General features: G+C 46.0%; 1 protein-coding gene across 1 annotated transcript; it reads right to left on the bottom strand.

The window, feature by feature from the left end:
* Nucleotides 1-2,683: 2,683 nt before the first annotated feature.
* Nucleotides 2,684-22,928, bottom strand: LOC116979484 (matrix metalloproteinase-23-like). Its single transcript, XM_033030997.1, has 9 exons — nucleotides 22,798-22,928; nucleotides 21,358-21,376; nucleotides 17,373-17,515; nucleotides 15,792-15,928; nucleotides 10,365-10,532; nucleotides 8,441-8,605; nucleotides 5,776-5,886; nucleotides 3,750-3,879; nucleotides 2,684-3,156 (listed from the first exon to the last, which is right to left on the bottom strand). The coding sequence occupies exons 1-9, from the start codon at nucleotides 22,926-22,928 to the stop codon at nucleotides 2,907-2,909; spliced, it is 1,254 nt and encodes a 417-aa protein (XP_032886888.1). The 3' UTR covers nucleotides 2,684-2,906.
* Nucleotides 22,929-23,333: the final 405 nt, after the last annotated feature.

The raw sequence follows: 23,333 nt of genomic DNA, 5'->3' as shown, positions 1-23,333 counted from the left end.
CAACTGGAGAGCAGTCCTGACCCCCCATCTACCACATTGGCGACCTTCAAACTATCTTTAATCAGACTTTACTGAACTCTATCTTGCACTAAACCTTATTCCCTTTATCCTGTATCTGTGCACTGTGGAAGGCTTGATTGGAATCATGTGTGGTCTTTTGGCTGCCTTTGATAGCACACAACAACAATGCTTTTCACTGTACCTCTGTAAACGTGACAATAATAAACTAAGCTAAACTAATGTTTTCTCTCCCCATCAGTTTCTTTATTTCATCTTGAACTTTGTAGAGTTAGACTGGCCTTTTGGCCCACTATGTCTATACTAGCCATCAAGTATCTACCTATGCAACCCCATTTGCCAGCACTTGGTTCTTAGTCTTTGGGTGTCAATGTTGTGGATTTTTTCTGAACTGTTTTAAAGTGAAATCTAACTGTAACCCTGTATTGTTTTAACAAACTAAATCATTCAATGTTCAGCTCTCCCATTTTAGTGTAACAGATAATCGCAAACACACCCCTTTGCCTGTCACAAAATATATTGAACTGTGGGATTATTTTACCCCATTTGTCTAGAGCTTTCTTATAATGCCACAAAAGTACCAGAATAATTCTTCAAATTCAATAGGACTTGAATTGACAATTCAGCGCTTGAATTGTGTGAGGCTGCTGGAATTCAAGCATATACTCAATCTGTATTGTACCAAACTAATTGAACTGTATTTTGACTGCTAATGTAGATATTAATACACAATTAAAACAAACAAGGCTCTTGTGATTAAGTTTCTGTGCAGACACTGAAATTAGCAAGATGGAAATAATTAACGGAGAATTATTTTTAAGATTTAAACTGTGATTATATTGTTACTTAAACTTCCAATGTAGGTTTTCCTGCATTCCAAACCCAGGCTGGTTCTTTCAGTATTGGGTAGTGTTGTATTGTTGGGGATGCTGGCTTTACAAGAGACAACAGAGTTTGGGCGGCCTAGTGACGCAGAGGTAGAGTTGCTGCCTTACAGAGCAAGAGACCCAAGTTCAATCCTGACTACAGGTGCTATCTGTATGGAGTTTGTATGTTCTCCCCGTGGCCATGTGGGTTTCCCCCGGGAGCTCTGGTTTCCTCCCACACTCCAAAGACGTGCAGGTTTGTAGGTTAATTGGCTTCTGTAAAATTGTAAATTGTTCCTAGTGTGCAGGATAGAACTAGTGTACGGGATGATCATTGGTCGGTGTGGACTCAGTGGGCCGAAGGGCCTTGTACCACGCTGTATCTCTAAACTAAACTATCCACTACACAAGATGCATAAACAAATATTCTGACTTTGAAATGGCCTAGGATGTTTCTCTGTTTTAACAAACGATTAAACGGCTGATATCAAATGCTCCCATCCAGCCAACAAATCCAATAATGGTCTAATAATGCCCCATCACCTTGGGGCTCCTTGATTTTTCCTGATGGTCACTTCTGTCCGCTGACTATGTTGACCTTTACAAGAAATACATTGACGCTGGAAGTGGCTTTGACAGGTCGAAAGTATAATTGGCATCAATAACGTCAGGAATAAATTAATTAGATGGCAAGGAAAGCCATGGGGAGACATCAAACATGTAGCTCTTTGTTGATGAGGTGGCAGAAGCCCAAATATTTCTTCTCTCATTTAATGCATCAACTCTGCAGAGTATTCAACTAGAAATGAGCATTTATGCCACAATTTTTGGCACTGAAATATTTAACTAATAACTGTTTAGTGCCGCAAGGCAACAGGAGTGAATTTAATCATCTTATGAGAGAACCTAGTGAAACCTCCAATGATTTCTGGATGTCTAAGTATCAAAAAGAATGGATCGACTGGGCTTATAATCACTGGAATCTAGAAGGATGAGAAAGGATCTTGTAGAAACATAAGATTCTTAAGGGATTGGACAGGTTAGATGCAGGAAAAATGTTCCCCATGTTGGGGGAGTCCAGAGCCAGGGGTCACAGATTAAGAATAAGGGGTAGGCCATTTAGGACTGAGATGGGGAAAAACTGTTTCACCCAGAGAGTTGTGGATCTGTGGAATTCTCTGCCACAGAAGGCAGTGGAGGCCAATCACTGGATGTTTTCAAGAGAGAGTTAGATTTACTGTGGCTCTTAGGGCTAACGGAATCAAGGGATATGGGGAAAAAGCAGGAAGGGGGTACTGATTTTAGATGATAGACAATAGACAATAGACAATAGGTGCAGGAGTAGGCCATTTGGCCCTTCAGACCAGCACCGTCATTCAATGTGATCATGGCTGATCATCCCCAATCAATACCCCGTTCCTGCCTTCTCCCCATATCCCCTGACTCTGCTATTTTTAAGAGCCCTATCTAGCTCTCTCTTGAAAGCATCCAGAGAACTTGCCTCCACTGCCCTCTGAGGCAGATAATTCCACAGACTCAGCCATGATCATATTGAATGGCGGTGCTGGCTAGAAAGGCCGAATGGCCTACTCCTGCACATATTTTTTACGTTTCTATGTTTCCAAAAAGGACTAATTAAAAGTGTTCCGGGTTCAATGGTTCTTTTTCATTTTAGTTGTTAGAGATACGGCGCGGAAACAGCCTTTCGGCCCACCGTGTTCGTGCCGACCAGCGATCCCTGTTACACTAGCACACACTACAAACAATTTTTTTTACATTTTTATTGAAGCCAATTAACTTCCAAACAGTACATCTTTGGAATGTGGGTGGAAACTGGAGCACTTGGAGAAAACCCATGTGGTCACAGGGTGAACATACTAACTCCGCACAGACTGATCGTGTCGACATGATTGAATCCGGGTCTCTGGTGCCATGAAGCAGCCACCCTACAGTGAAGGCGCCACTGTGCCACCCATTAACTCGGAAGGGCGAATAGCCTCTTTCCATGCTGCATCTTGAAACTTACAATGGATTGGGTTGATCTGGGAAGCCGTGTCCTCGATGCAAGTTGGTGTTCTGTGGGTCATCGCTATTATTGTCATCCTTGACCCTGATCCACCAGGAATTGGCTTGGATGGTCTTGGTCTTGCGTTGCACTTGGCAAGTGTACAGTCCCTCATTGTACTCGTTTGCCACTATGCTGAGGCCTTGCCCTTTCACCATGAAGTACCCGGGCACGGAATCAGCCAGCAGCTCCCCATCCTTGTACCAGCTGCAAGGGACCAAAACAAAGGGCGTTCGTTGCAAGAGCAAGAGGAAGGGTGTACATTTATACAGCAATTTATTGAGCAACTGGAAGTGAAGACAGATATAACATTTAATTTAATTTAATTTATTATTGTCATGTGTACCCAGGTACACAAAACTCCTTTATTGTTGCGTGCTATCCAGTCAGCGGAAAGAATATACATGATTACAATTAAGCTGTCCACAGTGTACAGATACAGTATAAAGAGAATAATGTCTTAGGCAAGGTAAAGTCCAGTAGTCTCATTAAAGATAGATTAAAGTCTGATTAAATATAGTCTGAGGGTATCCAAAGAGGTAGATGGTGGGTCAGGAACACTCTTTAGTTGGTGATAGGTTCTTGATTAGTAAGGGTGTCAAAGATTACGGGGCACGGCAGGAGAATGAGGTTGAGAGGGAAAAATAATTCAGTCATGATTGAACGACGGAGTAGACATGATGGGCCAAATGACCTAATTCTGCTTCTATACCTTATGATCTTATGAACTGCTGTTCCGCCAGGTTGCGCGTGGCCTCACTGGCAATGGTGGAGGCCCAGGACAGATTCAATAAACTCACCTGACTTTATGGGAACTCAGCCTCGAGACGGCCTGGCCACAACGGAAGGTCACGATGCGACCTTTGGACACATACTTCATCTTAATGTTCTGAGGGAGTGCCGTGGTTGTAGGCACTGCATCTGGTGGCTCTGGAGGAGAAAGATTAGTAGTGAAAGACAAAATAGTCATTGGATTATTGATCGGCACGGACAAGATGGGCCGAAGGGCCTGTTTCCATTCTGATTACTGTACGGCCACTGATCTTTGTGGGGACATTTTTTGGTTCAACATTCACAGAGTGGCACACTCGCACGGAGGTAGAGTTGCTGCCTCACAGTGCCAGAGACCCAGGTTCAATCCTGACTAGGGGCGCTATCTGTGTGGAGTTTGCACCTTCTGCCTGTGAATGCCTGGGTTTTCACCGGGTGCTTTGGTTTCCTTCCACATGCCAAAGACATGCAAGTTTGTAGGTTAATTGTCTTCTGTAAATTGCCCCTAGTGTGTAGGATAGAACTGGTGGGAACGGGTGATCATTGATGGATGCACACTAGATGGGCTAAAGGGCCCTTTTTCATACTGTGTCTCGAAATTTAAAAAAACAAGACTTTGGAAATAATTCTTTAGTATTTCATGCTTGAGATTAAAGTGTGGATGAAAAGTGGGTATATACACAAAGCTGTAGGCAAGTCTAAACAAGTAGGTAGGAACTGCAGATGCTGGTTCCAACCAAAGATAGACACAAAAAGCTGGAGTAACTTAGCGGGTCAGACAGCATCTCTGGAGAAAAGGAATATATGATGTTTCGGGTCGAGACCCTTCTTCAAACTGAGAGTCAGGGGAAAAGGAAACGAGAGATATAGATGGTGATGAAGAGTGATATAGAACAAATGAATGAAAGATGCAAAAAGTAATGATGAATTGAGGTGACGAGTCTGGGTTGAAATGTGGTCGTAGAGTCGGCGAGCAGGAAGAATAATTCTACACTTTTATTGGCAGTAAATAGGGCAGAAAACTTTGAATTTATTTCATTATTATCCCTGGAGTCTCAGAACTCAGCAACCGAAGGTTAGAGGGATATGGGCCAACATGGGCCGATGGGTCTAGTATAAATAGGTCTTCTTGGTCGGCATGGCCAAGTTGGATGGAAGGGCCTGCTTCCATGTGGTATGATTCTATGATTATATTTGCTGAATTGATGAAAATAAACCAATTATCACTGCTGTTCCCGATCATATAACAGGTTAGAATTCTTTAGCAGCGACCTCTTGCCAGGCTTTGTCCTGCCCCCACCTCGCTTTCACCAGCTTTCTCCTCCCTACTACACTCAGATGGGCTGAATGCCCTAATTCTGCTCCGAAGGGGAAGGTCCGGCGAGCCGTGGCCTATAGAGGGAACCTCCCCTGAGGACCCGAGAACTTGAGAGGAAGACGGAGGGAGCCGTCGATGGTGGACACGAGAGCAAGAGCCAGTAAGAGAGTGAACCAGGGTCTTACCTTCTGCTCCCTTAAGGTCGGCTGCGGGAGGCTCCCCCAGGGCACAAAGGCTGGAGGTGGCTGGGCGTGGAGAGGGACGACAGTTCTCTGGAAGCGATGGCTGGAGGCCCTACAGCAGCTCAGGGTTCTTCTGGATCAGGTGCCGCTCCAGGTGACCGAGCACCAGGAGTGGACTGGACTTTGAAAATGTCGCCAAAACCTGGCAACTCTTGCACACGGTCTCAGTGAACTATTTCCATGCACTTTGTACTAATTGGGGATTTTGCTTAGGTATGGCAATACTTCACTCAACTGCATGTAACTGTATGTACTTTTCACTGTACATGTCATAATAAGGAACCATTGAACCATTAATCGTGTCTTATGGTCTTGTGAGATCGGAGCACCTGGAGGAAACCCACGCGGTCACAGGGGGAACGTGCAAACAGACAGCACCCGAGGTCGGGATCGAAGCAGGGCCTCTGGCTCTGTGAAGCAACGACTCTACCCACTGCGCCACTGTGCTGCCGTGACTCACTACTGTTGCATTAACCAGGTTACAATCAAACTCACCAAAGCACAAGTCACACACTTTCGGGCAATGCCTTTTCATGAACGACCGTCGCCGCTCACAGAATCCAACACGGGCCCATGGATCGCAAAGCCTCTTCTTATCAATGCAGCCTAGAATGATGAACAGGCACATTATAGTCGGCACACCATGGCTGCCAGGTGAGGTAGTTGAGGCAGGTAATATAACAGCGTTTAAAAGACACTTGGACAGGTTCATGAAGATAGAAACAAAAAGCTGGAGTAACTCAGCGGGACAGGAAGCATCTCTGGAGAGAATGAATGGGTGACGTTTCAGGTCAAGACCCTTCTTCAGACTGGTTAGGGATAAGGGAAACGAGAGATATAGACGATGTTGTAGAAAAATAAAGAATAATGAATGAAATATATGCAAAAAGTAATGATGATAAAGGAAACAGGCCATTGTTAACTGTTTGGTAGGTGAAAACGAGAAGCTGGTGCGACTTGGATGAGGGAGGGATAGAGAGAGAGAGGGAATGCCGGGGTTACCTGAAGTTAGAGAATCAATATTCATACCACTGGGCTGTAAGCTCCAATTTGCATTTAGCCTCATTCTGACAATGGAGGAGACCTAGGACAGAAAGGTCTGTGTGGGAATGGGAAGGAGATTTAAAGAGTTTAGCAACCGATGATCAGGTAGGTTCAGGCGGACTGAGCAAAGGTGTTCAGCAAACCAATCGGCCAGTCTACATTTGGTTTCAGTGAAAGATCGTGGATAGGAAAGGTTTAGGGGATATGGGCCAAACGTGGGCAAGGGGGACTAGTACAGATGGGGCAAATTCTTCAGCATGGATGAGTTGGGCTGAAGGGCCTATATCCATGCTGTATGACTTGACTTATTATTTGTTATATATGTGTTATCATGTTTATGGGTCTAAGCACATGAGGTTAGCAAAGATCACCCATGATCATATTGAAGCGAAGGACATGATTGTAGAGCCGAGTGGTCTACTCCAGCTCCTATTGATGTACAGAGGAATCTTAGGGTCCAAATCCTTAACTCTCTGAAAGTGGAAACACGAGCAGATAGAGTGGTAAAGAAGATGTATGGTGTGCTTGCCTTCATTGGTCGGGGCATTGAGCATAAGAGTCTTGATAGAATAGAATAGAATAGAATATGTTTTATTGTCATTGCACAGCAACTGTACTACGAAATTTCAGTGCATCTCCTTCAGTGGTATACATTAGAAGGCACAGGATAAAAAGATTTAAAAGAACAAAAACACAATCAACCATTAACTCTCATATTACTGGCAAGATCAATAAATAAAATAAATAAATAGATAGTAGAAATATTGCACATTATATTGCACACTCCAGCAGACAAATGTTTATATTGCACCACGAATTGTGTTGTGTTGCCCGCAGTGTTGTCTATTTGAGTTTAGTTCTTTAATGGCACATGGGTAGAAACTGTTAATTCGTCTACAAGTGCGGGCCTTCAGAGACCCGTGTCGCCTCCCAGAGGGCAGCAGTGAAAAGGTGGGTGGGAGGGTGGGATGAGTCCTGTTTGATGTTTGTGGCCCGGCGTAAACATCGGGCCCTGTAAATGTCTTCCAGGGAGGGTAGTTGAGCGTTTGTGATGCTCTGTGTTGTTTGATGCAGCTTTATAGGATTTTGGTCAGTCCGCATTTTGGAATATTGCATGCAGTTCGGATCACTCCATTACAGGAAGGATGTGGAGGCTTTGGAAAGGGTGCGGAAGAGGTTTACCAGAATAAAGTGTAAGAAGGAACTGCAGATGCTGGTTTAAACCAAAGATAGACACAAACAGCTGGAGTAACTCAGCAGGACAGGCAGCATCTCCGGAGAGAAGCAATAGGTGATGTTTCGGGTCGAGACCTTTCATCAGACTGATGCCTGGATTAGGGGATATTAGCTACAGGGAGCGGTTGGACAGACTTGGAGATGTTTTCTCATCAACACCGGACATTGAGGGGAGACCTGATAGAAGTATATAAAATTATGAGAGGCACAGATAGGTTAGAGAGTCAGAACCTTCTTCCTAAGATGAAAATATCGAAGACTAGAGGGCATAACTTTAAGGTGAGAGGGGACAAAGTCCAATGGAGATGTTTAAGGTAAGCTATTTTTTCACAGAGGTTGGTGAGTGCCTGGAACATGCTGCCAGGGATGGTGGTGGAGGCAGATACAATAGTGACATTTAAACACTTTGGGAATAGGCACATGGATATGCAGGAGATGGAGGGATATGGATCTTGGCATCGTGTTCAGCAGAGACATTGAGGGCTGAAGGGCCTATTCCTGTGCTGTACTATGTTCTATTTTAGTTTGGTTTAGAGATACAGCGTGAAACCAGGCTCTTTGGCTCACCCAGTCCGTGCCGACCAATGATCACCCGTACACTAGTTCTATCCTACATCCCAGGGACAATTTACAGAAGCCAATTAATCTATAGGCCCTCACTCTTTGGAATATGGGAGGAAACCGGAGCACCCGGAGAAAACCCACGCGGTCACAGGGAGAACGTACAAACCCCGTTCAGACAGCACCCGAGATCAAGATCGACCTGCGTTTGTGGCGCTGTGAGGCAGCAACTCTGCTGCTGCGCCACTGTGCTTTCTTGCATGCAGCCAGAATTACTGCCAACCATACGCATGCCCATGTTGGTACAATGTTCACCCACCGTACAGTCTCTGGATGCCCCAGATGTCGTCCTGTGTGATCCGCCGCTGCCCAGTGTACGTCGCATTGGGGTGCATGAGTGCACTCATGTTGCGGGAGTGCATCAGCCCAAGTGCATGTCCAATTTCATGAGCTGCTACCTGCACAAGGTCATTGAGCCAAACACCTGCCAACAGTGCAGAATAATCCATCCAAGGAGTTAGCAATTAAACATCAACAACTCTGGGGTGGAGGAAAAGTTTAAACGTCAAAAATACTTTTTAGTTTACTTTAGATTAAATAGATAGGCTAGACAATCAGAACCTTTTCCCCCATTGGAAATATCAATTTAAGGTGAAAGCGGAAAAGTTTGAAGAATTTTTCTCTGGGTGCTCTGGTTTCCTCCCACATTCCAAAGACATGCAGGTTTGTCGGTTAATTGGCTTCTAAATTTTCCCTAATGTGTGGAATGGAACTGACTAGACCCCATACAGCTTGCTTCTAGTCTGGCATTGTGCAGTGGCCTGCTGCCTAACAGCAACAGACCCAGGTTCAATCCTAACCTTGCGTGCTGCCTGTGTGGAGTTTGCACGTTCTCCCAATGAATGCGTGGGTTACTTCCAGGTGCTCCATTTTCCCACCACATCCCAAAGACGTGCGTGATTATAGGTTAAATTGCTGCTAGTGTGTAGAGAGTGGATATAATAGTGGGTGATCATCATTGGTTGGCATGGTGGGCCGAAGGGCCTGTTTCCATGATTTATCTCTAAATTAAAAACATACCTAAACTGAACTAACCAGTGCACAACAAGTTCCCACCAGCTGCTATGAATCAAAGGCCAGATACGTCCGTTTTATTGATGTTACTTTTGATTATTAATAACTGGGGTCTGGAACATGAGGGAATTCCTGCCCTTCTTCGGAGTAGAGCCTTGCGATGTAGCTTTAAAGATACAGCATTGAAACATGCTCTTTGGCCCACTGAGTCCACGCTGACCAGCGATCACCTGTTCACACTGGTTCTATGTTATTCCACTTTCGCTACCACTCCTTATACACTAGGGACAATTTACAGAGGGCCAATTAACTTACAAACCCGCACATCTTTGGAATGTGGGAGGAAACTGGAGCACCCGGAGGAAACCTATGCAATCACAGGGAGAACTTGCAAACTCCACACAGACAGCACCCGAGGTCAGGATCAAACACGGATCTCTGGTGCTTTGAGGCAGTGGCTCTACTGCTGCACCACAGTGCGGCCCAGTCTAAAAGGGCAGATAGATCCTTGGTCTAATCTAACATACATCCATGTTCTCCAGAGATGCTGCCTGAACCACTGAGTTACTCCAACACTATGTGTGTTTTCTATTTGCAGGCAAATGGGAATTTCTCAGGTAAGCACCTTGGATGTTGGGCGAAAGGGCCTGATTCCTTGCTGTGTGACTCTATGACTCTCTTCCATCCCTGCAAGCTGCGGCCATATCATAACGGCAGACCTGGCTCACCCGCAGCAGATCCGTGAACCCGCCCAGAGAAGGAAGCCACGGTGAGGAGGATAGAGGGAGACGGTGGCGGGCGCTGGACAAAAGTCCCAGCAAGAAGAACCAGGGGTCTTACATTCTGCGCCCTCAAGGTCGGCTGTGGGAGGCACCCCTGTGGAACAAGGGTTGACGAGGACCATGCAAGGAGTGAGAGGACAGTGCACGGGACAATCGGAATGGAGGCGATGGCTGAAATGGTGCCCGAATGATGCCTCTTGCATACAGACTCAGAGGGTTTTCTGTACGTTCTGTACTAACTGGGGAATTATACTTATGTATGGTGATAGTCTTGCTGAACTGTATGCAAAAAGATTATTTCACTGTACCTTGGTACACTTGATAATAAATAAATAATTGGGACAACCCAGCACCCACCGAGTCATTGCAAACATCTCGCTACATTACCTTGCTTCCAGCTGAATCGAGACTTGCCCAGAATCCAGAATTCGTGATTATCAAAGTGAATCTTGCCGAGGGGGGGCAGGAATGCGTGTGCCAGCTCCCCATTGAGTCCGTCGAAGCAGGGGTGAAGCGGGGCAAACCAGCAGTCAGTGTGATTGAACGTGTAAAACCCTGCAACAAATGCACATTTAGATTTTAAACGGAATAGATACACTTCTCTGTGGAAGTTGGGAGGTCATGTTACAGTTATATGAGATATTGATGAGGCCACATTTAGTGTTATTGTATTCAGTTTTAGCAACCATGTTACAGGAAAGATGTTGACACGCTGGAAAGGATACAGAGAAGATTTATGCGGCTGTTTCCAGGACTTGAGGGCCTGAGCTATATGGAGAAGTTGAGCAGGCTAGGAATTTATTCATTAGAGCTCAGGAGGACGAGGGGTGATCTTATTGAGGTGTACAAAATTATGAGAGGAATAGATTGAGTAAACGCACAGTCTTTTGCCCAGAATAAAGGGCCTGTCCCACTTCGGTAATTTTTGGGCGACTGCTGGCGACTGTCACAGTCGTAGCGGGACGCTGAAAAACCAGCTTCTCTGGACACACCCTACGACAATGTCTACAACAAACTACCACCTAGTCGACATCAAGCTACGACAAGCTACATCACCGGCGACACAAGTCCTCGCGACTTGGGACGTCCACCTACGACCACACCTACGAGAATCTTCGACCACACAGACGACAACCTACGACAACCTACAACATCAACTTACGTCCACCCACGACAAGATAAGGCAAGCTACGACCCTGTCGGCGACAACTGAAGACAATTCAGTCGCCGGTACGTGTCGCCGGTTGACGTGGGTGATCGCCAATGGAATTTACCGAAGTCAGCACCTGGCAACAACCAAAGTCACCTGGCGACTACCTACGACAGGGGAAGACAGGCAATGTCAAGCCCACTGTCGCCGAAAGGTTTTGAACATTTCAAAATCCAGTGGCGACAGGAAAAACGTTACGACACTTGAGGAGACAACTCATGACAACACAGGCGTCACCCAGCGACCATGTGGCGACAGCCTATTTCCTGGCTATCGCCGGAAAAATGGCCTAAGTGGGCCTTAAGGGAATCGAGAAGCAGAGGGAGTAGGTTTAAGGGGAGAAAGATTTAACAGGAAGCTGAGAGGCAACTTTTTTTACACAAAGTGTGGTTGGTGTATGGAAAAAACTGCTAGACGAGGTAATTGAGGCAGGTAATATCGCAACATTTAAGAGGCATTTGGATAGGTACATGGATAGGATAGGTTTAGTGGGATATGTCAGGCAGGTGGGACTAGTGTAGATGGGACATGTTGGTCGGTGTGGGCAAGTTGGGCCAAAGGGCATATTTCTACGCTGTATGACTCTAGCTATGACTAGACTAAGATTTTCTTTCAGTACAGGTAGTTCTGCTGCAATATGTTTCCATGAGACGAATTGGATATAACGTGGGTGATGAGTTAGGGAGACACAAGAGACTGCAGAATCTGGAATCTTGAGCAAAAAGCAAAGTGTTGGAGGAACTCAGTGGGCCAGGCTATGTTGTGGAGCGAATGGACCAGTAACATTTTGGATCGGAACACTTCCTCAGGTTCCAAGTCCCTCAAGAAATTGGGAGTGTTCTGATCCGAAACGTTGTCTGATCATTTTCCTCCAAATATGTGTGGATTGGTAGGTTGATTGGCCTCTGCAAATTTCCCCCGGTGTATAGTTGAGGGGTAGAAAATGGAAAAGGGAAGTTGAGGAAAATGTCACGAGAATTTGTTTAAATGGTAGGTTAATTGGCCTTTGTGAATTACTCCTTCATGGAGGCAAAGGAGAATTGATGGATGTGAAATTGTCTCAAAGGCAGAATTTAAGGTGAGAGGGTCAAAGTTTAAAGGAGATATGTGGGGTAAATTTTTTTACAGAGGGTGGTGGGTGCCTGGAACACGCTGCTGGGGGTGGTGGTGGAGGCAGATACGATAGTGGTGTGTCAGAAGCTTTTATATAGGGCACGTGGATATGTGGGGAATGGAGGAAGATGGATCACGTGCAGGCAGGGGAGATTAGTTTAACTTGGCATATGGTACAGATATTGTGGACTGAAAGGCCTGTTCCTGTGTTGTACTGTACTGTTCTATGGAAATACAAGGAACTGCAGATGCTGGTTTACAACAAAAAAAAGACATAAAGTGCTGGAGTAACTCAGCGGTTCAGGCAGCATCTCTGGAGAAGGCAGATGGGTGAGGTTTCTGGCCGGGATTCTTCTTCGGACTCATGGAGATAACTGGAAGGGAGACGAGGCAGGACAAAGCCTGACAACTGATAGGTGGCAAAAAGGCACAAAGTGCTGGTGTAACTCAGATGGTCAAGTTTAAAGTGGAATCGTGGGGCAATTTGACTGATTCAATATTGAAGAAGGTTCCTGACCCAAAACATCACCTATCCATTTTCCCCAGCGATGCTGAGTTATTCCATCATTTTGTGTCAGTACTGTTCCATATTTTACGAGAGAGAATCACGAATAAGGGATGGGAATGAGGGGATTGCTGCCCTTGGAGCAAGAACGGAGCTGGCGCGAACCGCGGACAAATAACTGCAAATGCTGGTTAACACACAGAAGGACACAAATACCAGTTCCCAAAACATCACCTATCCATGTTCTCCAGAGATGCTGCCTGACCTGCTGAGTTACTCAAGCACTTTTTTTTTTAACTCTCATCTAAAAGCCATGCACCGGAAGTCTACCCTTTCTCTGCCTCTCACAGTTTTATATACTTGTAACAGGTCTTCCCTCTACTCCTGGTGTTCAATCCAAGTGTGTCCAACTCCCTAATCATCAGTCATCTGGCTTCACAATTCACAGCATCCACTAGGATAGAAAATTGGTTGGCAGACAGGAAACAAAGAGTAGGGATTAACGGGTCCCTTTCAGAATGGCAGGGTGCCGCAAGGCTCGGTGCTGGGACCGCTGCTATTTACAATATACATCAATGATTTAGATGAAGGGATTCAAAGTAACATTAGCAAATTTGCAGATGACACAAAGCTGGATGGCAGTGTGAACTGTGAGGAGGATGCTATGAGAATGCAGGGTGACTTGGACAGGTTGGGTGAGTGGGCAGATGCATGGCAGATGCAGTTTAATGTGGATAAATGTGAGGTTATCCACTTTGGTATAAAAAACAGGAAGGCATGTTATTATCTAAATGGTGTCAAGTTGGGAAAAGGGGAAGTACAACGGGATCTGGGGGTCCTTGTTCAACAGTCAATGAAAGTAAGCATGCAGGTACAGCAGGCAGTAAAGAAAGCGAATGGCATGTTGGCCTTTATAACAAGAGGAGTTGAGTATTGGAGCAAAGAAGTCATTCTGCAGTTGTACAGGGCCCTAGTGAGACCACACTTGGAGTATTGTGTGCAGTTTTGGTCCCCTAATTTGAGGAAGGACATTCTTGCTATTGAGGTCGTGCAGCGTAGGTTTACACGGTTAATTCCCAGAGAGTGGTAGCGGTGTGGAATGAGCTTCCAGTGGAAGTGGTGGCGGCAGGTTCGTTGGTATCATTTAAAAATAAATTGGATAGGCATATGGATGAGAAGGGAATGGAGGGTTATGGTATGAATGCAGGCAGGTGGGACTAAGGGAAAAAAGTTGTTCGGCACGGACTTGTAGGGCCGAGATGGCCTGTTTCCGTGCTGTAATTGTTACATGGTTATATGGTCTCTCTAATCCTTTTGTCTCACACCATATAACCATATAACAATTACAGTACGGAAACAGGCCATCTCGACCCTTCTAGTCCGTGCCGAACACGTATTCTCCCCTAGTCCCATACACCTGCGTTCAGACCATAACCCTCCATTCCTTTCCCGTCCATATAACTATCCAATTTATTTTTAAATGATAAAAATGAAACCTGCCTCCACCACCTTCACTGGAAGCTCATTCCACACAGCCACCACTCTCTGAGTAAAGAAGTTCCCCCTCATGTTACCCCTAAACCTCTGTCCCTTAATTCTCAAGTCATGTCCCCTTGTTTGAATCTTCCCTACTCTCAGTGGGAAAAGCTTGTCCACCTTGTGTGTGTTCATCTCTGTCCTTTGTCCAACCATCCCCGTCACCTGGGTTGACCTATGACCTGTCGTGCTTTGAGCTGCCCCTCCTCTCCTCCAACTTTCTTTCCCCCCCACCCCTGCACTCAGTCTGAGGAAGGGTCCCAACCCGAAATGTCACCCTTCCATGTTCTCCAGAGATGCTGCCTGACTCGCTGAGTTACTCCAACACTTTGAGTCCTTTTGTGCGATATGGGGATCGAGTGCATTGGGTAAGTCACCATCTCCACTGCCAGCCAGTGAAGGATTAATCACCTTGTATTAAGTCAGTCGCTGGGTGAGAAAGCCAAGTTTCATTCCTGCTATTTTCCAGACCGGTTAAATCTTTACAGCAATCCACAGCTTTATTGCCTTCAATTTGGAATCAAGCTATTGTAGATGGAATTTGAATTAATTTTGCTGGAATATTACTCCAGGCTACTGGGTTTACTGATAAAACCCCATGGGACTTTTTTCCTTTTTCAGCATAGGAGGCTGAGGGGTGACCTTGTTGAGGTGTACCAGATCACGAGGGGCATGTATAAAGTGAATGCTCAGTCTTTTTACCCAGGGTAGAGGATTCTAAAACTAGAGGGCACAGGCTTAAGATGAGAGGGAAGAGTGTTAAGAGGGATCTCAGCGGCAATTTTTCACTCATAAGATAATTAATATCTGGAACGAGCTCGCAGAAGAACTTATAGAAGTTGATACAATTATAACATTTAGTTTATGGGCACAGCAGGGAAACAGGACCTTTGGCCCATCGACTCCACGCCGATCATTGATCACGTATACACGAGATCCATGTTATCTCACTTTCCCATCTACTCCCCACACACTATGGACTATTTACAGAAGCCAATTACTAATGAGAATAGTCTTTTAGCAGAGTAGGGGAATCAAGAACCACCAGACATGGTATTATGGTGAGAAGGGAAAGATTAAATAGGAGTTTGAGGGGCAACTTTTTCCACAGAGGGCGGTGGGTACATGGAACGAGCTGTCAGAGGAGGAAGTTGAGGCAGGTATTACCACAACATTGAAAAATATACTTAGACTGCCGCATTGCTAGGACAGGTTTAGAGGACTTTTGGCCAAACGCGGGCAGGTGGAACTAGTGTAGATGGGGCATCTTGGTCAGATTGGGTAAGTTGGGCTGAAGGGACTGTTCCCATGCTGTATGACTGTGTGACTCTATGACACCATGGGCCTGTGTAGTTTCAATAGGCTGAATGGCCTCCTTCTGTCAAACTATGAAGGCAGAGCATGATGTAAAATAGTTGAGAGTATCATGAAGTAGGAGGTCGCAGCGCACCGATTGTGATATCCGCATCCTTGTGTGTTGGGAGCTCGGTGAAGGTGAGAGGTGAAACGTCACTCCACATTACGAAGGCTATCGCGATGGCTTTCCTGGTGTCAGCTTTGTTCAGAGTGCTTGGAAACTTCACAATCCTGGAGAGACAATGATAGAATCAGTCATTGATTGCATTAGACATTCTCCCTCTGGTCTACTCTATGAGCGGTAGTGTTACTGCCTTACAGCACCAGAGACAGGGGTTTGATCCTGACCATGGGTGCTGCCTGTAGGGAGTGTATGCAGTGCGTTCTCCATGTGACCGCGTGGGTTTTCTCCAGGAGCTCCGGTTTCCTTCCACACTCCAAAGATGTACAGGTATGTAGGTTAATTGGCTTGGTAAAATTGTAAATTGTCCCTAGTGTGTGTTGGATAATGTTAGTGTGCAGGGATCACTGGTTGGTGCAGATTCAGTGGAGTGAAGGGTCTGTTTCCATGCTGTATCTCTAAATTAAATTAATCTACTCTTCCATCCCAGTCTGGAATTTATCATCAAAGTACAGAAAAAGGCTCTTGGCCAACCTTGTCTATGCCGGATCATTTTGTCTCTCTATTAATCTCTTTTGCCTCCATTAGTCTCCTACAACTTTCCTATTCAAGTTCTTGTTTTACAGGGTTACAGGGTTTCCTTTATTGTCATTCAGACCGAAGTCTGAACAAAATTTCGTGCCTGCAGTCATACATACATACAATACAATAAAAAAACAACAATAAACACATATTAACATCCACCACAGTGAGTCCACATAGCACCTTCTCACTGTGATGGAGGCAAAAGTCTTAGGGCTGCAGTCTCTTCCCTCCTCTTCTCTCTCTGCGCTGAGGCGATACCCCACTGGGCGATGTAGCAAACAGTCCCGCGGCTCAAACACCGCGGCCCCGGGGTGGTCGAAGCTGCCGCCCACCAGTCCTGCTGACACAGCCGCTGGTCCGCGGCCGAACCCCGGACTCAGGTCACCGCCGCCAGAACGCCATCCCAGCCACCGGAGCACCGTTCCAGCCCCGAGCCGGATCGCTGTTTAGAGATACAGCATAGAAACAGATCTGTTGGGCCACAGTGTCCACACTGACCATCGATCAACCGTTTGCACTAATTCCATGTCATCCCTCTTTCTCAACCACTCCATACACACTAAGGGCAATTTACAGAAGCCAATTAACCTACAAACCTACACGTTTTTGGGAAACCAGAGTGCCTGGAGAAAACCCACGGGATTTCCAAACACACAGGGTTTGCGTTTCCGACCCAAGTGCGGTCAACACGGAATCGATGGGCCGAAGGGCCACACTGTACCTCTCTACACTCGAAACTCTAAATGTGAACTTGACTTCTCTCCGTGTGATGATGCCTAACCTGCCGAATAATGTTGGCATAATCTGTCTTTACCGGATTTCCACACCTGCAGTAGTTCGCTTATAGACTAACGGTTTGACTATCTACTTCCTGTTTGATTTTTCCCACAGCTTTTTGAAGACCAGTTTTGTTTACATCCTGGCAAGCGTACCCCGGGTAAGGTCTACCTAAAGTTCCGGTTCACTTACTTGTAGGTGATGTTGAAATGGTCCCATTTATGGAGCAAGGGGTTAATGGCGTAACGCTTCCTACGCAGCAGAAAGGACTTGGGCAGCTCTTCGGGTGAGGTAGGGATCAGGTAGGACTTCCTGAGTGCGGCACTCCCTCCTTCCTGCAAATGTAAAAATAGTTTGTGACAATTAAGTATCATTCATTCTGACATTCATGCATGTAATCGACATGATGCAGTTAGAAAGAGGTTCTCGGTGTTACAGACTCTGACGTGACCATTCCCAACATTAACTGCTCCAGATTTTCAGCCTTTAATCCACATTTCCCACCTTTAGTCTACAAGCAGACCACTGTGGGTGCTGGCCCAGCGTGGAAACAAGCCCTTCCCTGGCACTGGGGAACCCGGGTCCCTGGTGCTGTTATGCCCCTGTCCCACTTAGGAAACCTGAACGGAAACCCCTGGAGACTTTGCGCCCCACCCAAGGTTTCCGTGTGGTTCCCCGGGGTTGCAGGTGGTTGCCGGAGGTTGCAGGTAGTGGAAGCAGGTAGGGAGACTGATAAAAATCTCCGGGAACCTCCGGGAACCGCACGGAAACCTTGGGTGGGGCGCAAAGTCTCCAGAGGTTTCCGTTCAGGTTTCCTAAGTGGGACAGGGGCATAAAGCAGCAACTCTACCGCTGCGCCACTGTGCCGCCCCATTCCCGAGATGGAAAGGACACAAAAGCAAGCAGCCATACCACGCCTTCATTACAAACAACTAACGTGTCAACATCCCTTGCAGGCTCCTGCCGCTCCTACCCCACCAAATTATATTATAGTCGGAGATTTGAAATCATGTCCAATAATTTGGGTTCTCCTTTTTCACATGAAACCCGCCATTAATCAAACTCACGGCCGCTAATCACGATGAATATAGTGATTAACAGGCCCTTCAGCCCACAATGCCTGTGCTGACCATGATGCCATGACCAACTCTTATCTGACTGCACGATCGATATCATTCCATTCCCTGCACATCCATGTGCCTTTCCAAAAGTCTCTTAAACACCACTGTTGTATCTAGCTCCACCACCATTCCTAGCGGCTCGTTTCAGGCACCCACCACTCCCGTGTAAACAATTTGCCCCGCACATCTCCATTAAACTTTGCCCCTCTCACCTTAAAGCTTTACCCTCTAGTCTGATTTTTCCTGATATCTATAATCTATCCTCAAGGATCCTCACCATCCAGGCCGTGCCCTCTTCTCGCTGCCACCGTCAGGCAGGAGGTACAGAAGCCTGAAGTCCCTCACCACCAGGATCAAGTAGAATTATACAAAATCATGAGAGGAATAGATCGGGTAGATGCACAGTCTTTTACGCAGAGTTGGGGAATCGAGGACCAGAGGACATAGGTTCAAGGTGAAGGGGAAAAGATTTAATAGGAATCCGAAGGGTAATGTTTTCACACAGAGGGTGGTGCGTGTATGGAACAAGCTGCCGGAGGAGGTAGTTGAGGTTGGGACTATCCCATCGTTTAAGAAACAGTTGGACAGGTACATGGGTAGAACAGGTTTGGAGGGTTATGGACCAAACGCAGGCAAGTGGAACTATGGTAGATGGGACATTGTTGGCCATTGATGGGCTAGTTAGGCCGAAGGGCCTGCTTCCACACTGTATTACTCTAGAGATTTTGCATGTCACTGAATACTCAGTTTGTTAAAACTACTACAGATGCGCTGTAGAAAGTATCTGGACTAGTTGCATCATGGCCTGGTTCGGCAATTCCAATGCAAAGAAACGCAAGAGGCTGCAGAGAGTGGTGGAATCAGCCCAGTCCATCACAGGCACAGCCCTCCCTACCATCGAAAGCATCCAGAGGCATTAGGAAGGCAGCATCTATTATCAAAGATCCCCACCATCCAGGCTGTGCCCTCTTCTCACTGCTACCGCTGGGCAGGGGGTACAGAAGCCTGAAGGCCCACACCACCAGGTTCAGGAACAGCTACTCTCCTACAATCACCTTGAACCTACCTGTACAACCCTAATCCTACCTCGACCACGGAACACTACGGACCACCTCTTGCATTACCGTCGACTTATTTATTTTTCCCGATTGTGTGTTGCAATAATGTCGTTTTTTTCTGCAGTGCCTTCATGCTATAAGAAATTGTACGTGTAATTTAGATATGGTTTAGTTTAGTTTAGAGATACAGCATGGAAACAGGCCCGAGTGCACACTGACCATCGATCGCCTGTTCACACTAGATTTACAGTATGTTATCCCACTTTCTCATCCACTCCCTACACATTACAGACATTTACAGAGGGCCAATTCACCTACAAACCCCCATGTTTTAGGGATGTGGGAGGAATTTCTGTGCTTATCATGAAGCAAATCTCCTCTGCCTGCACATGATCCATATCCCTCCATTTCCATGTGCCTATCTAAAACCCACACGGCCACAGGGAGAATGTGTAAACTCAGCAAACAGACAGCACCTGAGGCCAGGATCGAACCCGGGACTCTGGTGCTGTGAGGCAGCAGCTCTACCTGCTGTGCCGCTGCGCTACCCCAAATTTAGGTATAATTTGTTTGCTTGTATTTGTCTGGGTCTCTGTGCCTGTGATGCTGCTGCAAGCAAGGTTTTCATTGCACCTGTACCTCACCGTACTTGTGCAGATGACAATAAACTCAACTTGGTTTGACTTGGCGTTGTCTGTAATTACGCTAGCTCTGTGTAGGAAGGAACTGCAGATGCTGGTTTACACTGAAGGTAGACACAGAGTGCTGGAGTAACTCAGCGAGTCAGGCAGCATCTCTGGAGAAAAGGACGAGGTGACGTTTTGCTCCCCCTCCTATTCGTTGTCCTACCCCACCCATCCTGTGTCGTGCCCAAATTGGGAAGAGGATCCGCGCTCTGCTCCCTGCTCAGATGATAACTGATTACCAGTCCAACTGCTTTCATTCCACCTTCAAGATCTTTCAAATTAATGAAGACATTCGAGGAAAGTATAGTGCCAAAAAAAAAATTGCACATCTCTGATCTTTCTCCAGGGTTTTGCTTGCCTTAACAGTTTATTCCTGCAGTCGATCTTTCTGAGTTGAACAAAGATTAGTGGAAACCACAGAGAAAATAGTACAATTTCCAGAAGGGAAGAATTTATCCTGGTCCCTGAAATAATCAGGAACTAAACATCTTGATCAGATATTACTGCCGAGAATGTTGTAGAAAACTAACATTTGGACACAGTTGAAAACAGGGACTTACTGACAGCTGCACCCGCTGAGTTTCTCCAGCATTTTTGTGTAGCTTCATTAATATGTATTATTTTATGATATATCTTCATTATATATTTTTTTTAAATATATCTTAAAAATATCTTATATCTTTAATCTTTGTATATCTATATATATATATATAATAGTTACATATCTTTAAAATGTCTTCAATATATCTTTAATATCTTCCTTAATATATATTATTCTATGAAATATCTTTTTATAGCAAGTCAAATATATATCAAAGTAGTCAGACAAGCTTTACAAAAATTGTAAAGTTCCTTAATCTTGATTCTACACCTTTCCCCATGGAAAATATTAAACATTTCTCTTTCTGCGGTTTGAATGCTGGTTTATTTTCCTGGGCAAATGTTTCTAAAAATTCACTCTTACCACCTCGATCTTCCACGCTGGAAAAGCTTCAACCTGACTGGGGGAGAACGAGAGGTTCCCCAGCCACAGAAACAAAGGCAAGTAGCAAGAAAACGATTCAAAATTAGCTCCTCTGCACCGGTAACTCATTTCCAAAGACTCCTTTCACCGGAGGCTGAGAAACGTCCCTTAAGCAAATGCAAACTTCAAAGATTCGCGTGTAGCTGAGACGATACTCGGTTGAGTCCTCGTTACCAGCGGGATTGCAGCAAGTTGTTGCATATTTCTCTTCTCAGTATTGTTATTACATTTGCAGATATGCCAGAAGTGACTTCGAGCCTGCAAAGGCCAGCCTGTTCTCAGTCTCACCTCTCCAGATTGAAACCAGCTGTAAGAAATCAGAGAAGACAGCTCAAGCTGCCACATGCCAGCACAGAAATCCTGTCTCTTTGTTTAATTTGTAAATCCTTTCTGTGGAATATTCATGCTGGTGGAAGGATTAAGAGACAAGGTCCTAATGGTGACTGAATATCACCAGTATTAACTATACAGTATAGAACATAGAACAGTGTAACACAGGAACAGGCCCTTCAGCCCACAATTTCGGTGCTGGTCATGAAGCTAATCTCCTCTCCTGCACATGATCCACATCCCTCCATATCCTTGTGCCTATCTAAAAACCACAATCGTATCCGTCTTCACCGCCACCCCTCGCAGCATGCTCCAGGCACCCACATCCCTCTGTAAAAAATGTGCCCCCCACACATCTCCCTTAAACTTTAGACAAAAGGAACTATAGATGCTAGTTTACAAAATAAAAGAAATAAAGTGCTAGAGTAACTCAGAGGGTCAGAGAGCATCTGGGGAACATGGACAGGTGACGTTTCAGGTCGGGGTCATTCTTCTCAAAACATCACCTATCCATGTTCCTCAGAGATGCTGTCGGCCCCACTGAGTTCCTCCACCACTTTGTGCTGTTTTTTCCTTTAGAAGAAAGGAGAAAGGAAGAGGAGGAGCCAGCGGAGGAAATTGTAGGAGCAGCACCTCATATTCCGCTTGGGCAGTTTGCACCCTAGTGGCATGAACATTGACTTCTCCAATTTCCGGTCGCCCTTGCTATCTCCACCCCTTCTCAGCTCTCCCTCAGCCCTCTGGCTCCTCTGAAGAAGGGTTTCAGCCCGAAACGTTGCCTATTTCCTTCGCTCCATAGATGCTGCTGCACCCGCTGAGTTAATCCAGCACTTTTGTCTACCTTTAATATATATACCCTAGGAAAAAGGTTCTGACTGTCTACCCTTACTATGCCTCTCATAATCTTATATAACAGGTCCATCTGGCGATCCAGGGAAAACAATCCAAGTATGTCCAACTCTCTAACCATCAATTGTTTGGCTTCCCTATCCGCAACACTCTAATCCTTTTGTCTCACACCTTGGGTATTCATCGCTGGCTTTTGTTCAACCATCTGCCTATCAAACCTTCTCGCCCTTGCATGTGTTTATCTAAGACCAGTCATGCTTTGCCCCCCCGCCCCTCCTCCAGCTTTCTTCCCCCCCCCCCACCCCTGCAACCAGTCTGAAGAAGGGTCCCGATTCGAAACGTCACCTATCCATGTTCTCCACATATGCTGCTTGGCCCGCTGAGTTACTCCAGCATCATGTCTCTTTTTAAAAAGTTCCTGTGCTGTCATTTTAAACTCTCCTTCCCATCCTCTCGCCGACCAGGAACACAACCTGGAAGAACAGCTTCCAAAGCAGTGGGAGAAAGTGAATGGGAAATTCAGTGGCTACGTATGGTCTGCAAACTCACCTCTGCGCGCTCAGAAAGCGCCCTGAAGTTCCGTGATCGGCTGAGGAAGCGGGACACAGTGACCTTCGTGCACGGAAGCGGAGGGGTGACCGCTGGTGGTGACTCAAACTGGCCTCACTCCCCACCAACATCCTCAGGACCTTTTACAGGGGCACGGTGGAGTCTGTACTCACATACTGCATTAACATGTGGTACTCCAACTGCAAATGCTCAAACAGGAAGTCTCTGCAGAGGGTAGTGAGGGGTGCAGAGAGGATCATTGGCGTCTCCCTACCCTCGGTACAAGAACTGTTTCAGAGCCACCGCCTGAAAAAAGCACTGAGCATAGCAAAGGACAAACTGCACCCCCTCCACACACATCTGGATCTCCTGCCATCAGGCAAGAGATACCGTAGCATCAAAGCCCGGACAACCAGACTGCTAAACAGCTTCCTTCCACAGGCTGTGAGGCTGCTAAACAGTCACTCCACATGATTCTGCGGCTTTTTTGCACTGACAATTTAATTACAAACTCTGGCACTGGCCACTTAAATCAG

The sequence above is a fragment of the Amblyraja radiata genome, chromosome 13 (genome assembly GCF_010909765.2).
Source record: "Amblyraja radiata isolate CabotCenter1 chromosome 13, sAmbRad1.1.pri, whole genome shotgun sequence".
In the NCBI taxonomy this organism is placed as follows: Eukaryota; Metazoa; Chordata; class Chondrichthyes; order Rajiformes; family Rajidae; genus Amblyraja; species Amblyraja radiata.
Note: the sequence above shows the minus strand (reverse complement) of the source record. Positions and strands in the feature narration are given on the sequence as shown.

Bases quoted from the DNA above. Each gene is read 5' to 3' on its own strand.
- LOC116979484 (XM_033030997.1), bottom strand. From the start codon at position 22,928: ATGTTGGTGGGGAGTGAGGCCAGTTTGAGTCACCACCAGCGGTCACCC. The intron at 5,887-8,440 runs GTGGGTGAACAT...TCATCATTCTAG, and splicing joins GGGCATCCAGAGACTGTACG to GCTGCATTGATAAGAAGAGG. The intron at 3,880-5,775 runs GTGAGTTTGATT...TTTCTCCTCCAG, and splicing joins AGTGTGTGACTTGTGCTTTG to AGCCACCAGATGCAGTGCCT.